This window comes from Zootoca vivipara, chromosome 2 (genome assembly GCF_965207765.1).
Source record: "Zootoca vivipara chromosome 2, rZooViv2.hap1.1, whole genome shotgun sequence".
In the NCBI taxonomy this organism is placed as follows: domain Eukaryota; kingdom Metazoa; phylum Chordata; class Lepidosauria; order Squamata; family Lacertidae; genus Zootoca; species Zootoca vivipara.
In genome coordinates, this window is record NC_142584.1 from 105,129,688 (window position 1) to 105,142,873 (window position 13,186).

At 43.8% G+C, this 13,186-nt stretch overlaps 2 protein-coding genes across 2 annotated transcripts; both read left to right on the forward strand.

The window, feature by feature from the left end:
• The first annotated feature begins 119 nt into the window (after window positions 1-119).
• LOC118080094 (olfactory receptor 2D3-like) lies at window positions 120-2,738 on the forward strand. Its single transcript, XM_088663375.1, has 2 exons — window positions 120-135; window positions 1,779-2,738. The coding sequence occupies exons 1-2, from the start codon at window positions 120-122 to the stop codon at window positions 2,696-2,698; spliced, it is 936 nt and encodes a 311-aa protein (XP_088519501.1). The 3' UTR covers window positions 2,699-2,738.
• Window positions 2,739-7,924: 5,186 nt separating this feature from the next.
• On the forward strand, window positions 7,925-9,372 carry LOC118080095 (olfactory receptor 2V1-like). The gene has a single exon (XM_035105024.3). The coding sequence runs from the start codon at window positions 7,987-7,989 to the stop codon at window positions 8,929-8,931; it is 945 nt and encodes a 314-aa protein (XP_034960915.3). The 5' UTR covers window positions 7,925-7,986; the 3' UTR covers window positions 8,932-9,372.
• The last annotated feature ends 3,814 nt before the right edge of the window (window positions 9,373-13,186 follow it).

Genomic DNA, 13,186 nt, shown 5'->3' on the forward strand with positions numbered 1-13,186 from the left:
TCAAGTGCAAATTCTATTGTCAGAATGAAGCTTGACAGCTGCTTCAGAGAGAGAACTAGTTGAACAGGTTTTCAGGTTAATAATGTATGGGCACAATTTTGAGAGAGAGTGGTTCGTGCATGAAGAATAATCTATTTCCAGATGTGCACATAAAGGATGAGGGTAAGCAAATGTTTCAATAGTCAAAACTGTCATTCTATCTGCATAGACATAATGGACACCAAGGAATGGAACCTTCCAGATTTTCATCCAAAAAATTCCAAAATATTTAAAAGTGTCATTGGTGTTCTTGCTGTTCTAAATGAGTGAAAGATCTGTTAGCTGAGAATCTGAGACCTAAGACAATGAGGAAGTTAGCTTTGGCTTGCTTTGGTGGTTATGTATATAGTTGGCTCTTGAAAAACAAGTTTTCCTTCTTTATGTGTGCTTCTGCTGCCAGAAAGAACGGAATGACCTTTGGTTGAGTGGTAAAATCTTTGACTGGCTGCAACAGGACAGGGGTGGGAATCATCAGGATGGGAGAGACCTGAATACTCTGTAAAGCAGCCTTCCCCATGCTGAGACTCTCCAGATGTGTTGGACTTAAAATCTCAGTCAATGATCAGGGCTGTTGAGAGTTGTAGTCCAGGCCCTCTAAAGGACACCAGACTACTAAAGGCTGGTTTAAGAGAAGCCCATATGGATGAAGGAAGTGATCCTTCATTGCTAGGAGAAGTCTAATGGAGCAAGGAAACAGAATCATCGCCCAGTCTGACCTGGTAAAGGAAATCCTCACTTTCCCCAAATATTGTGATCATCTGGATCCTGAAAGCAAAACCCATCTTCTGAAGGGCTTCTTACCTCAGCAGACCATTTTCAGTTTTCAGACTAGGGTCAAACTAGGGGTGGCAGTGGCTTAATAATGTCTCTGCCCATTCATACATGAAGTTGGGGGGCAGGCGGGGGTTGTAGCTGCAGCAGAGTGCACACAATCATAGATTAATAAGGGACCTGGGATACCACGTTGTCTGCAATCGCAGTACAAATGCAACATCCTTATCCAGAGTCTATTTAAACCATAGTGAATGAGGTTGTCTCTTCTATTGTCAAGCTGTTTTTATTGCAAGAAAGTCCCTCCTGACCCATAGCCAAAATATGTTTCCCTGATATTTTACCTATTGACTCTAGAGCTACTGTCTGGAGCAATAGACTATATTGGACTAGCTGGAGAAATAATATGATCACCTTTTCTATATCTGGTTTTGACCTTAAAGAGGGGCATAGGAGTGAGGGAAGGAGAACCCGACCCTGGTAAGGGGTGGCAGTGCTTTCTGGACCTCCTGCCACCAGCATCACCACAACTTTTACTGGGAGGGGCAAGGTAGCGACATGGTCAGTGTAGTGCAAACTCACTGGCAGAGCCAATCCGGAACTTCCTGCTAGTGCATTTGCACCACGTCTCCTTGTCCCTCCCCCTCTGTCTGCCGGTAAGCCGCGGAGACTAGGCGGCAATGGGAGGCCAGGTAAGTGCTGCCCCTCCCTGCCCCCAATGTTACCTGCCCCCATGCCTCCATCCACCACCCCCATTGCCCAGTGCATTTCTGCTATAGATGCTATTGGGAAGGGAGTTTGGGTAATGAACTATGAGACTTTTATATGAGGGAAAGGTCCAGTTCCCTTCGCCTTCACATAGGGATGTGGGGAGGGGACTTTATTAGGCATGCATTTTAACGTGAACTTGTCAGTTTTTAAACTTCCCTGTCATTTGTCTTAGGCTAAGGATGGCAAAGGATCTCACGGGGCAAATCAAAGTTCTGTGTCTGAATTCATCCTTCTCGGGTTCTCAAGCCAGCCCCAAATGCAGAAGCTGCTGTTTGCAATCTTCCTGACCATGTACCTGATGACCCTGCTAGGGAACAGCCTTATTATCATCCTTATCAGGACAGACTCCCGTCTCCACACACCCATGTACTTCTTCTTGGCCAACCTCTCCTTCTTGGACATCAGCTATAGTACCACTATCGTGCCCCAGATGTTGATACACCTCCTCTCCCAGAGGAAAACCATCTCTTTTGCTGGCTGCACTACCCAGATGTACGTCTTCCTGTCCCTGGGGATAACTGAGTGCGTCCTCTACGCTGTGATGGCTTACGATAGGTATGCCGCCATCTGCCACCCGCTGCGCTACACCCTCATCATGAGCAAGCCTCTCTGCCTCAAGATGGCTGCCGGGTCGTGGGCTTGTGGTTTCTTCTTTGCCATGATGCATACTGGCTTTACCATGCAGCTGCCTTATTGTGGCCCCAATGAGATCAACCACTTTTTCTGTGAGGTGCCGGCCATCTTGGAATTGGCCTGTGCAGACACACGGGTCAATGAGCTGGTGGACTTTGTGGTGGGCGTGATTGTGCTCATGATCCCACTTTCTTTTATTGTGATATCATACGCTTTTGTCTTAGCAGCCATCTGGAGCATCCGTTCAGCCGAAGGAAAGTCCAAAGCCTTTTCCACCTGCACCTCGCACATCACCGTGGTGACTCTCTTCTATGGGGCTGCCATGTTCATATACATGCGCCCAGCATCCAGCTATGAGCCAGAGAGGGACAAGAAGTTCTCTCTGTTTTACAATGTGGTGACTGCTCTTTTGAATCCATTTATCTATAGCCTAAGGAACAATGATGTCAAAGGAGCCCTGGTCAAACTGGTTTTCAAACAGTAAACTGTAGTGCCTAATGTTCACAAGAGAAGCAAAGTAAAAACTAAAACAAGAAAAAACCAGTAGTAGCCATCCTATTGCGTGACTCATACACTGTTCAAGAGTGGGGGTGAGGCAAGAAGATTTTTGCATCTTGGTAAGATACATCAAGGGACACAGGTGGCGCTGTGGGTTAAACCACAGAGCCTAGGGCTTGCTGATCAGAAGGTCGGCGGTTCCTTGCGACGGGGTGAGCTCCCGTTGCTTGTTCCCAGCTCCTGCCAACCTAGCAGTTCGAAAGCATGTCAAAGTGCAAGTAGATAAATAGGGAAGGTACCTACAGCGGGAAGGTAAATGACATTTCTGTGTGCTGCTCTGGTTCGCCAGAAGCGGCTTTGTCATGCTGGCCACATGACCTGGAAGCTGTACGCCGGTTCCCTCAGCCAATAATGCGAGATGAGCGCCGCAACCCTAGAGTCGGTCACAACTGGACCTAATGGTCAGGGGTCCCCTTTACCTTTTTAAGATACATCAAGCATCTGCCAGGAGCTGGCTGGATGCTGAAGGGTGGTGGGAGGCACCACCTGGGGAACCTCCAAGAGAAGAAAGCTGAAAGGGGATTGGTGGTGGGACTACGATGAGTGGCCAGAGGGAGAAGAGGGAGCAGACAGGGAGGAGGTGTTGGAAGCTGAAGGGGCAACAGGGTTCAGTGAGCAGGAAGTGTCTGTGGCAGAGAGCAGCCCAGACTTAGAGGCAGAAGCAGAGGCTGGAGAGGAGGGGGGGGACCAAGAGGCAGAGATGAGGCAAACTGATGAAGAATCCACGGGGTTTCCTACTCCTGCTGTGACCTGCTCCCCTCCTCCTTGGTCTCTCAGAACCCACCGAGGTATGAAGAGAGCGGAGCAGAGGCAGGCAAGGTGCCGGAGTATCTGATTACTTGGGAAGTCCTGGGGGAAGAGGAGACTTAGGCAGCTGTGGGAAGATGGGGAACCTTCAGTCCTCGCAACCGCCTCATTGGGGCAAGATCTACTGGGAAGAGTTGCTGTGCTCTCTAGGCCTGAGCTGTTTTGTTTCTTTGAATAAAGAACATTAGACAATTGGAGACTGGCAGACAAAGATGATGGAATATGCAGAACTAGGGAGACTGACTAGCAGGATTCGAAACCAGAGGGAGACAAGGTTTCTAAGGGATTGGAGTAAATTTGTGGACTATATGGAAATGAACTGTAAAGGTTTAAAGACACTTGCAGGCGTGAAATAAATCCTACGAATTGACTCTAAAGATTAGATACAAAGGAACTGCGAGATAAGAACTGATTAGAAAACCTTTTGAGGGGAGGGAGGGAAGTCAAGCTCGGCGGAGCATGTTTTTTGGGATGTATGTATTTTTGAATGTTTGTTTGTTTGTTTGTTTGTTTTGTATAATGTTTTAAATGTGTTTATTTTGGAAAATTTAATAAATAATTATTTTAAAAAAATGAATAAAGAACATTAACTTCACTGATGCCATGTGAGTTATTGCTGGCTTGCTTCTGACACCCGCCCAAATGGAATCTCTGAGGGTGCTGCAATATGCCGCAGGAGTGGGGAAGCTCAGGTCTCCATGTCCAGCTCTCAGGTGACTTCCCAGGTCATGCCCCTCACTGATCCTGCTCCACACCCTTCTTTTAGGGTGTTTAGGGAAGCTTTTAATGTTCAATAGATTTTTCTATTTTAATACTGTATTCTGTTGGAAGCTGCCCAGAGTGGCTGGGGAAACCCAGCCAGATGGGCGGGGTATGAATATATTATTATTATTATTATTATTATTATTATTATTATTATTATTATTATTATTATTCCTGGCTGGAATATGTATTTGGCAATCCCTCTTGTATAATGAGGTGTGTGTGTGTGTGTGTGTGTGTGTGTGTGTGTGTGTGTGTGTGTGTAATGCAGCCTATTGACTTCTCTATGGCTGGATTATAGGTCATATTGACATATTCACACAATACATTTAAAGTGCTCTTTTGCCACTTCAAACACTGTGGAGAGAGAAATATTTCTCCCTCTCTCTAGAATTCATGAACATCCAATGAAACTGGACATTGGAAGACTCAGGACAAATAAGCAAATGTACTTCCCCATACAGTGCAGAGTTAAAACGATGGAAGTCACTCCCACCAGAGGCTGTGGTGTTCATCAATTTGGAGGGCTTTGAAAGACAAATACATGGAGGTAAAGGCTATCCAGAAGGCTCTTTCTCTGTTGTTGTTAATAGTGATCTGCTGGTTCTCTGGGAAAAGGGAAAGAATGGAGATGCCATGGCTAACACTTCCATTTCTGATCTGAGGGACAATAAAGTGGCAGAACTCAGGACAGTTAAAGTGGGGTCTCAAAACACCATTGCGCCATTTGAAAGCACGCAAGATAGAAAGCAGAGGGGAAAGTTGGTGACCCTACAGAGTACAGCAAGGTCCAGGATGACCAAGAGAGGGAAGCTGGAAACTGTGTCAGACCACAGAAAATGAATCATGGTGACATTAGACTTCATAATGAAAATAAATTGTATTGTGATTGCATCTCTGACTCTATGATGGATGCCCTGTTATCTACAGGAGGTGTGGGGAGCGCCTATGGCTCTTCAGATGTTCAACTCCTGCTGCCATCAGCCCCAGACACTGGTAGGAGATGGCACCCAGCTACATCTAGAAGCATAGGAAACTGCCTTAGATTGAGTCAGAACATAGGTCCTTCCAACCCAGTAGCGATGATGCTGGGAGTTGGCTTTGTAGGGTTTCGTGTAAGGGGCATTCCCAGTCGTCCCTTGACATGCCAGGGATTGAACTGGGGATCTTGTACATGCAAAGCACTCTGCCTTGGAGCTATGACTAGGAACCTGCTGTCGTTGCTGCTGCTTCATGGGTGCTTCTGCACAACCCAGGTAAGAAACACTGTGGCATGGCATGGCATGGCGGCATCTTCCTGTTTCTGCTCAGGTGGCAAAATGGGACACACCACTCCTGGGCATGACTTTCCGCCACAGGTTTCAGAGGGTTGCATGTTTCCCCATTTCTGACCATAGCTGCCAATTACCCCGTTTTGCCCGGGAAATCCCCGTATTTTCTTACCATTTCCTGCTGGTCTCTCGAATTGATTTATCTCCCATAAATCCCCCGGAAAGCAGCTCCTGCTGGCGGCCATGTTTCTGGTGCCGCTCTGCCCATTTCCAAAATGGCCGCAACACCAGAAGTCACTTCTACGCATGTCCGGAAGTGCGTAGAAGCGACTTCTGGCGCCACGGCCATTTTGGAAATGGGCAGAGCGGCACCAGAAGTTGCTTCTACGCATGTCCGGAAGTCGCATAGAAGCAACTTCTGGTGCTGCGCCGCTGCTGGTCCCGGATTTTTCAATCCGGAACTTGGCAGCTATATCTCTGACATAAGAGGTGGTCCTTAATTGCTCCATTGGTTCAAATCAATATATGGTTCCTTTTTAAATCAGTAAGTGCATAGCCTCTTTTGAGCTCCAATTGATTGTTTGTGTTTCTGTGTCTTTGCACCCAATATGTAGAATTCAGTTGTGAGTGTGACTGTTTGGCAAAGACTGGTATAATGAATGTGGCAATTGCTTGGTTCATTCAATAAAGTTATTATGCCTCTGTTTCACTCAATGTCACTGGGTCCCTCCACATCCCATAGGCAATTACTGCAGCTTCTCCAGCCCAAACTTTAATTAAAGCTGTGGGAATTAGGAGGCGTGTAAACCCAGAAAAGCTTTTCTCTCCCAGGGAGACCATTTTAAGTTGCCTGAATGATGCAAAGGAATAGCCATAGTTGCAAAATACAATAGGTTGTTCTAACACCATATTCCACTGGTAAGGATTCCTTGGGCTATAAGAAGCATTTCACTAAGGAATGCAGATGGAAAGTCAAACATCAGAGGAAAGCATAGCAACCATTTGTGGGGTGTAGATTCCAGGTAATAATAAGATGGGGGCAGGGCAGTTTTAAAGGGCATTTGGATTTCCAGTGGGGCAACCAGGGCTGGGCTTGGGGGTTGAAGTTCAAGATGCCATGACTCAGCCCAGTTCTCCCCAGCAAATGACCACTATCAGCCCTCGGAACTGTTGGGTGTGCTAAGGCTATGAACAGATCTGACGACAGCCCCCACAAACTCCTTTCTGCTCTCTCTCTTTCTAAACATGTTATAGTCTAGGGGGGGCTGAGTGCTGGCCAGCTGCTCCTTTTCCTTTTCTGTTTTCAGTTATCTGTTTTGTTTATGTGCATTTTTCTATACATGTTTGTTAACACTGGTTGGCTGGAGAACTGCATTGCAAAATTCAGGTAAGTGAATTGAATGTCTCCCCAATCCTTTATTCCCAAGAGAATGTGTTTAGTGTCAGGGCAGCAAAAGCAAACAGCATTTTATAGAATCATAGAATCATAGAGTTGGAAGAGACCACAAGGGCCATCCAGTCCAACCCCCTGCCAAGCAGGAAACACCATCAAAGCATTCTTGACATATGGCTGTCAAGCCTCTGTTTAAAGACCTTCCTTAGGCATGATGGTGCTCTGATTTACTTGGGTTTAAAACGCTAAACTGCACATGCTCAAAGGTTCTGTTATTTTAATCAGACTTGGCAGGCTGTTGTTTGTTCCTCTTCCTCCAGCTTGCCTATCAGGAACGTAGAAATAGATAGAAAGCAGAGAATTGCGAGAGGAGGAGAGGAGGGGGATATTTATCAACTGATTTTTAGATTCCTAATAACTGTGTGCTTCACGAATAGAACTGTGTGCTTCACAACTGAAGCACCCAAAGACTGTGGGACAAGGTCTGAGATGACCCCACCGCACCCCTATGGATTTCTGAAAGCCACTAAACTTTTGCATTCAAGTTCTAGGGTTGCCATATCTAAAGAAGGAAAAATCCAGACACAAAAAGTTGTTGAGCTTTTAGAAAAAACCCAGACATTTTGCTGATTTTTCGAAATCCCCCCCCCCCCCGACTGTAATTTCAACATTGGAATCCTGGACATTTTCAGGGGGAAATGGACATGTGGCAACTTTCATTAAACCATACAAGCCTGGAAGTTTACCCTCATCCACCCTCATTTCAGCATATCATATGTGATCTCACTGACCTCTGAATTCATAACATGGAGCTACTTTAAAGAATGTTCTAAAAAGACGTTCCGGCTGCAGCTAGGGTGTTCCTTTGCTCCTTATCTGTCTCCTTACCCTAATCTACTTCCTTCATCACTCCTCACCTTGCCCTTGCTCTTCTCCAGTTCTCATGCCTCCATCATTTCAGGTGCACCTGTGACGCGCAAGATGAATGGGACTTCCTGGACTGAGTTCATTCTTCTCGGTCTTCTCAACCACACCGTGACGCACACTGTTTTCTTTGCTGCCATCCAACTTGCCTACCTCATTGCCTTGTCTGGAAACTGCCTCTTCCTATTTGTCATCCAAACTGGTCCTGATCTTCAGACCCCCATGTACTTTTTCCTCAGCCAGTTGTCCTTCATGGACATCTGTCTAATCTCTACTATTGTCCCCAAAATGACCGTGGGTTTCTTAAGGAAGGAGAACACGATTGAACTGGCTGGATGTGCGACTCAGATGTTTTTCTCACTGACCATGGCAGGAGCAGAATGCCTCCTGCTGAGTGTCATGTCCTATGACAGGTATGTGGCAATCTGCAAGCCTCTGCAGTATCCCAACCTCATGAGCAAGAGGATCTGCCTGGCTATGTCGTCTGGTGTCTGGGTCGGTGCTTCCCTTCATGCCTTGATACACACCATTTCTGTGTTCCAACAGCCCTTCTGTGAGTCAAATAGGATCGACCAGTTCTTCTGCACAGTCCAAGCACTGCTGAAATTGTCCTGTTCTGATACATCCACTTATGAACACGGGATATACCTTACTGGCATCATCTTGCTTCTCGGTCCCCTTTCCATCATCCTGGCTTCTTACATTGCCATTCTCTTGACCGTCCTACAAATGCAATCATTGGAAGGGATGCGCAAGGCTTTTGGCACCTGCCTGTCCCACCTCTGCGTGGTTAGCATCTTCTATGGAGCAGCCAGTTTTAAGTATATGAGACCCAGATCCTACAGAACGGCACAACAGGATAAGGTTATCTCTGTGTTTTGTGACATTATGACCCCGATGCTGAATCCCCTGATATACAGCCTGAGGAACCGAGATGTGCTGGCTGCATTGAGGAAACGGATTGAAAAATGTACTCTGAATATACTGTTGAATAAATTCTGAAGCTGGCCAGGGCCACACCAATCTATGGGCGTAATCTATATGGGGCAGGGGGGCGGGTGAGGGGAGCCTAAAGTTGCATGTGGACAGAGGCAATCCTTCAGACACCCTATGCTGCCCTCCTGATAAGGATTCCCACCCACCAGCCCCTTTAATTAAGAACAAAACTATATAAATCTGTGCTATGTATCTAACAAACCTATAGTCTGGCCTTTTGACCACTTTGTATTGGAGAAGCTCAATGTCCTTGCAATTGTAACAGACATCAAAGATAACAGAAGACAAAGAGACTGGAAATCTTGTGTAAAATGTATTGTGTAAGATTCAAAGAAATGCAACTTTGATTCAGGGAACAGGGATATCTCAGAGAAGTGGTTGGAAGTGGTTGGGGTAAAATGAGGACATGTGCAGTGCTATGGTTGAGCATGAAGGGGACTGGGAAGAGAGAAGGGGATATGGGTGGGAGAGAGGGAGGTTCTGGTGGCGATCACATATGTGGTAAATGGCTGAGGGAGATCTGACGAAAGGGCCGTGGAAGAGAAGGGGTGTGTGTGTGTGTGTGTGTGTGTGTGTGTGTGTACCATAAATAAGTGTGCCAGCCACTATTATCATGACCTTCTAAGTCTAATATATGCAAATTCGCTAATGTCATCCATTCCTTCAACCAACAAAAACAGGATGCCTCATAATATAATCTCATATCTGGAATGGGAAAACCTCTTTCTTTTGCATCTATAAATATTTTATATTTTATTCTTGGTTTTTTCCCTTACCAGATATATTTAGAAATATCTTTTTGCCATACCTTGAAACAATCTGTCCTGCGAGTCACTGGACTTGATTGAAACAGAAATAACATTATTGGCAACACATTCATCTTTATGATCGACACTCTGCCTCCTAATAATGAAAGATTCATTCTCTTCCAAATTTGCAAATTTCTTTTAATGTCTTCCCGGGTTTTTACATAATTATCTTTATATAAATTTATATTATTTGCTGTTATCTATATGCCTAAATATTTAACCTTTCTTTCAATCTTTAAACCAGATACATCTTGTAATTTGTTCTTACTCTCCTCCTTCATATTTTTAACCAAGAGTTTGGTTTTATCTTTCTTAATCTTAAAACCTGCTACCGGTACCTCACCCAATTTTTTTATCTCTTGTAATACTTTGGGGGTTGACTCTATTGGTTCTTCTACAGACATCACCATGTTGTCTGCAAATGCTTTTAATTTATATTGTCTGTCCCACTCTTATGCCGTTAATATCTTGATTACATCTTATTCTTTGTGCCAATACTTCTAAAACTATTATAAACAACAGCCTTGTCTTGTTCCTTTAGTTATTATACAATTCTCATTCGGGACATTATTTACTATCAACTTAGATGACTGGTTAGTATATATTGCCTTGACTCCTTTTATAAAAATGTCTCCACAACTCATATATTCTAAAACTTTAAACAAAAAATTCCAGGAGACATTATCAAATACTTTCTCGGTATCTAAAAACATCAAAGCTGCTTGTTTTTTTGTTTCTCACTTGTAAGTATTCTAATATATCAAATACATTTCTAATATTATCTTTCATTTGTCTTGGCAAAAATCCAGCCTGGTCATGGTGGATTACCTCTTTTTAATACCAGTTTCAACCTATTTGCTAATATGTTTGCAAAAAGTTTATAATCATTGTTCAACAAAGATATAGGGCGATAATTTTTTAGCTGCTCAGGATCCCTGTCTTGTTAAGAAATCAAATTTATATAAGCATTCTTCCAGGATTCTGGCAGCTCGCCTGTATTTAAAATCATATTCATAATGTCCTTTAATGGTTGTATTAGATAATCCTGCAAGTTCTTATAATATATTGCTGAAAGACCATCAGGTACTGGTGCTTTCCAAAGTTTTGCCTGTGAAATTGCTTGCTGTAATTCCATCGTTGTCACCGGTGCATTCAAAATTGTAATTTTATCTATTGGTATTTTAAATATTCCACTGTCCTCTAGATATTTTTGCATTTCATCCAAATTATCCCATATTCCTCAATATAATTCTGTATAAAAATTCATGAATTGAGCTCTTATTTCTTTAGGACTCTCTACAACTCTACCTCCTATATTAATTTTGCTCCTACAAGCTTTCTCTTGCCATTTTTTATTTGCCATGCTAATAATTTCCCTGGGTTATTAGCCTGTGCAAATTGTTTCTGTTTTAAATATTTAATTTTCCACTCTATTTCTTGATTTATTATCATTGAAAACTGTGTTTGCAATATTTTAATATCCTGTTTAACTATCTCGTTTTGAGGAGAATTTATCAATTCTTTTTCTTTCCTCTTTATTTCTTATAAAATGTCTTGCCTTTTCAACTCTTTTCTTTTTTTGGTATGCACCTTGCTGAATAAAAAAGCCCCGCATCACTGCTATGCTTGCATCCCATACCACTTTCAAATTTGTCTCCTCATTCAATTTAATTTCAAAATAATCTTTTAATATCCCCCCCCTTTCTAATATTCTTGATCATTAAATAGAAAACTCCTGCAATTATTTTTTCAGCCACACTGTGTCATTATATCACTGTAATTCTGTCCCTAATCTCTCATTCTACAGTCATACCTCGACATCCGAATGATTAGACTTCCAAAGGTTTCGACTTCCAAAGTCGACAACCCCGGAAGTCTTTTGGTCGCGCGTGCCTGGTGCACACATTCTGCGCCTGCGTCGAGCACTGTGCATGGTCGGCGCATGCGCAGAAGTGCAAAATCGCGCTTTGCACATGCACCAACCATCCACTTCGACATCCGAAAACCTCGACTTACGAAGATGGCCGCGGAACGGATCGTCTTCGTAAGTCGAAGTACCACTGTACATTCTCATGGTGTACTTGAATATTTTGATATTTGTTTTCCTGTTTTCCCTCTTTCACTACAACTTATTTGCAAAGCTTCCCAGGCTACAAAAGAAAAGAGTAGAACAATAAAATAAAATAAAAAAACCTGTAAACCTAACTTTGTCTCCTTTTTTAAAATTCAAACAGAGGTTTTACAAGTTTTTTACTTGTACAGAGGTTTTACTATTTTCATTCGTTAAAACCATGTCTCTCAGCAGAGTGATTCTTCCTTCAGCCTCTTCAAAGGGTCCTGCAAATATCCATTTATGTATGCTAATTCTGGGGTTTTAAAAACCAAATCTCCCTTCCCCGATCTTCAGCTTTCTTCTGAAAAGCCCACCTCTTAACCCATATATAAATGAAAGTAATGTAAATTCCACCAACTCCAGTTTGTTCACTCGTTTTTTCCTCAGGTTATGGGTTCCTCTAGTTTTATTTGACTACAGAGCTCTCTTGTTTTATAGAGAGCAACTGGCACCGAGAGCCAAAGGCTGAGAATTCCAAGAAAACTGGTTTGTTCCCTCCAAGCTTTCGACTGACATTTGGTCAAATGCATTTCCGTTCCCACAGGCTTCTCCCTGGAGGCAACATGATGCATGTAATACAATAGGTGTGAATTGCGCTGGGACTCAAGCGAAGGGTGGACCACAACCAGAACATGAGTCCTGGTTCATATGTCACATTAAGTTTAAACCATAGTTTAAGTATGTTTAAAAGGGGGTAATGCAGTGTGCATACGCACCAGTATCTCAGCCATTGAAGCAACAGATCATCGAGGCTACAGATGGGGAAATCTGCAGCTTTGGGCTTCTCTCTCTTTTTGCAATCGTTTTGTTTAAAGTCCTCATGAAAATTCGTCAGTAATTTTAGGGTGACTCTCTGCCCATGTTTGCAGGCCATTTTGCTTCATCTACACATCTTTTGCCAAGCAGTTTCCCCTAACAGAATGCATGTTGTTTTCATTAATACAGTGGAACCTCGGTTTTCGAGCATCTCAGAAGTCGAAGGTTTTGGCTTTTGAATGCCGAAAACCTGGAAATAACTGTGTCAGAGGGTCGTAGTGGCTACTCTAGAGTAACTCCCCTTGAGTCCAGTTTGTCTTTAAAGACTTTCATTGTGCATAGTATTTACAGTGCAGAGGTAGCTTAAAACATGACCTCTCAGTCCGAACCAGAATCCGGCAATGGCGTACGCCTGTTTCTACACCAGCAAAGTAGTCGGGGCACCCCAAAACGCCTCCCCCTTGACCTGTGTCACGGTGCTCTCCTTAACTCTTGTGCCGGAAGGAGCGATGCCCTCTCAGCCTCCTCCTGGCCGTAGCGATGTAATGGCTCTCCAGCATCCTGGAGCCCTTGCCTACATCTC

Coding starts and splice junctions, on each gene's coding strand:
- LOC118080095 (XM_035105024.3), top strand. CDS start 7,987: ATGAATGGGACTTCCTGGACTGAGTTCATTCTTCTCGGTCTTCTCAAC.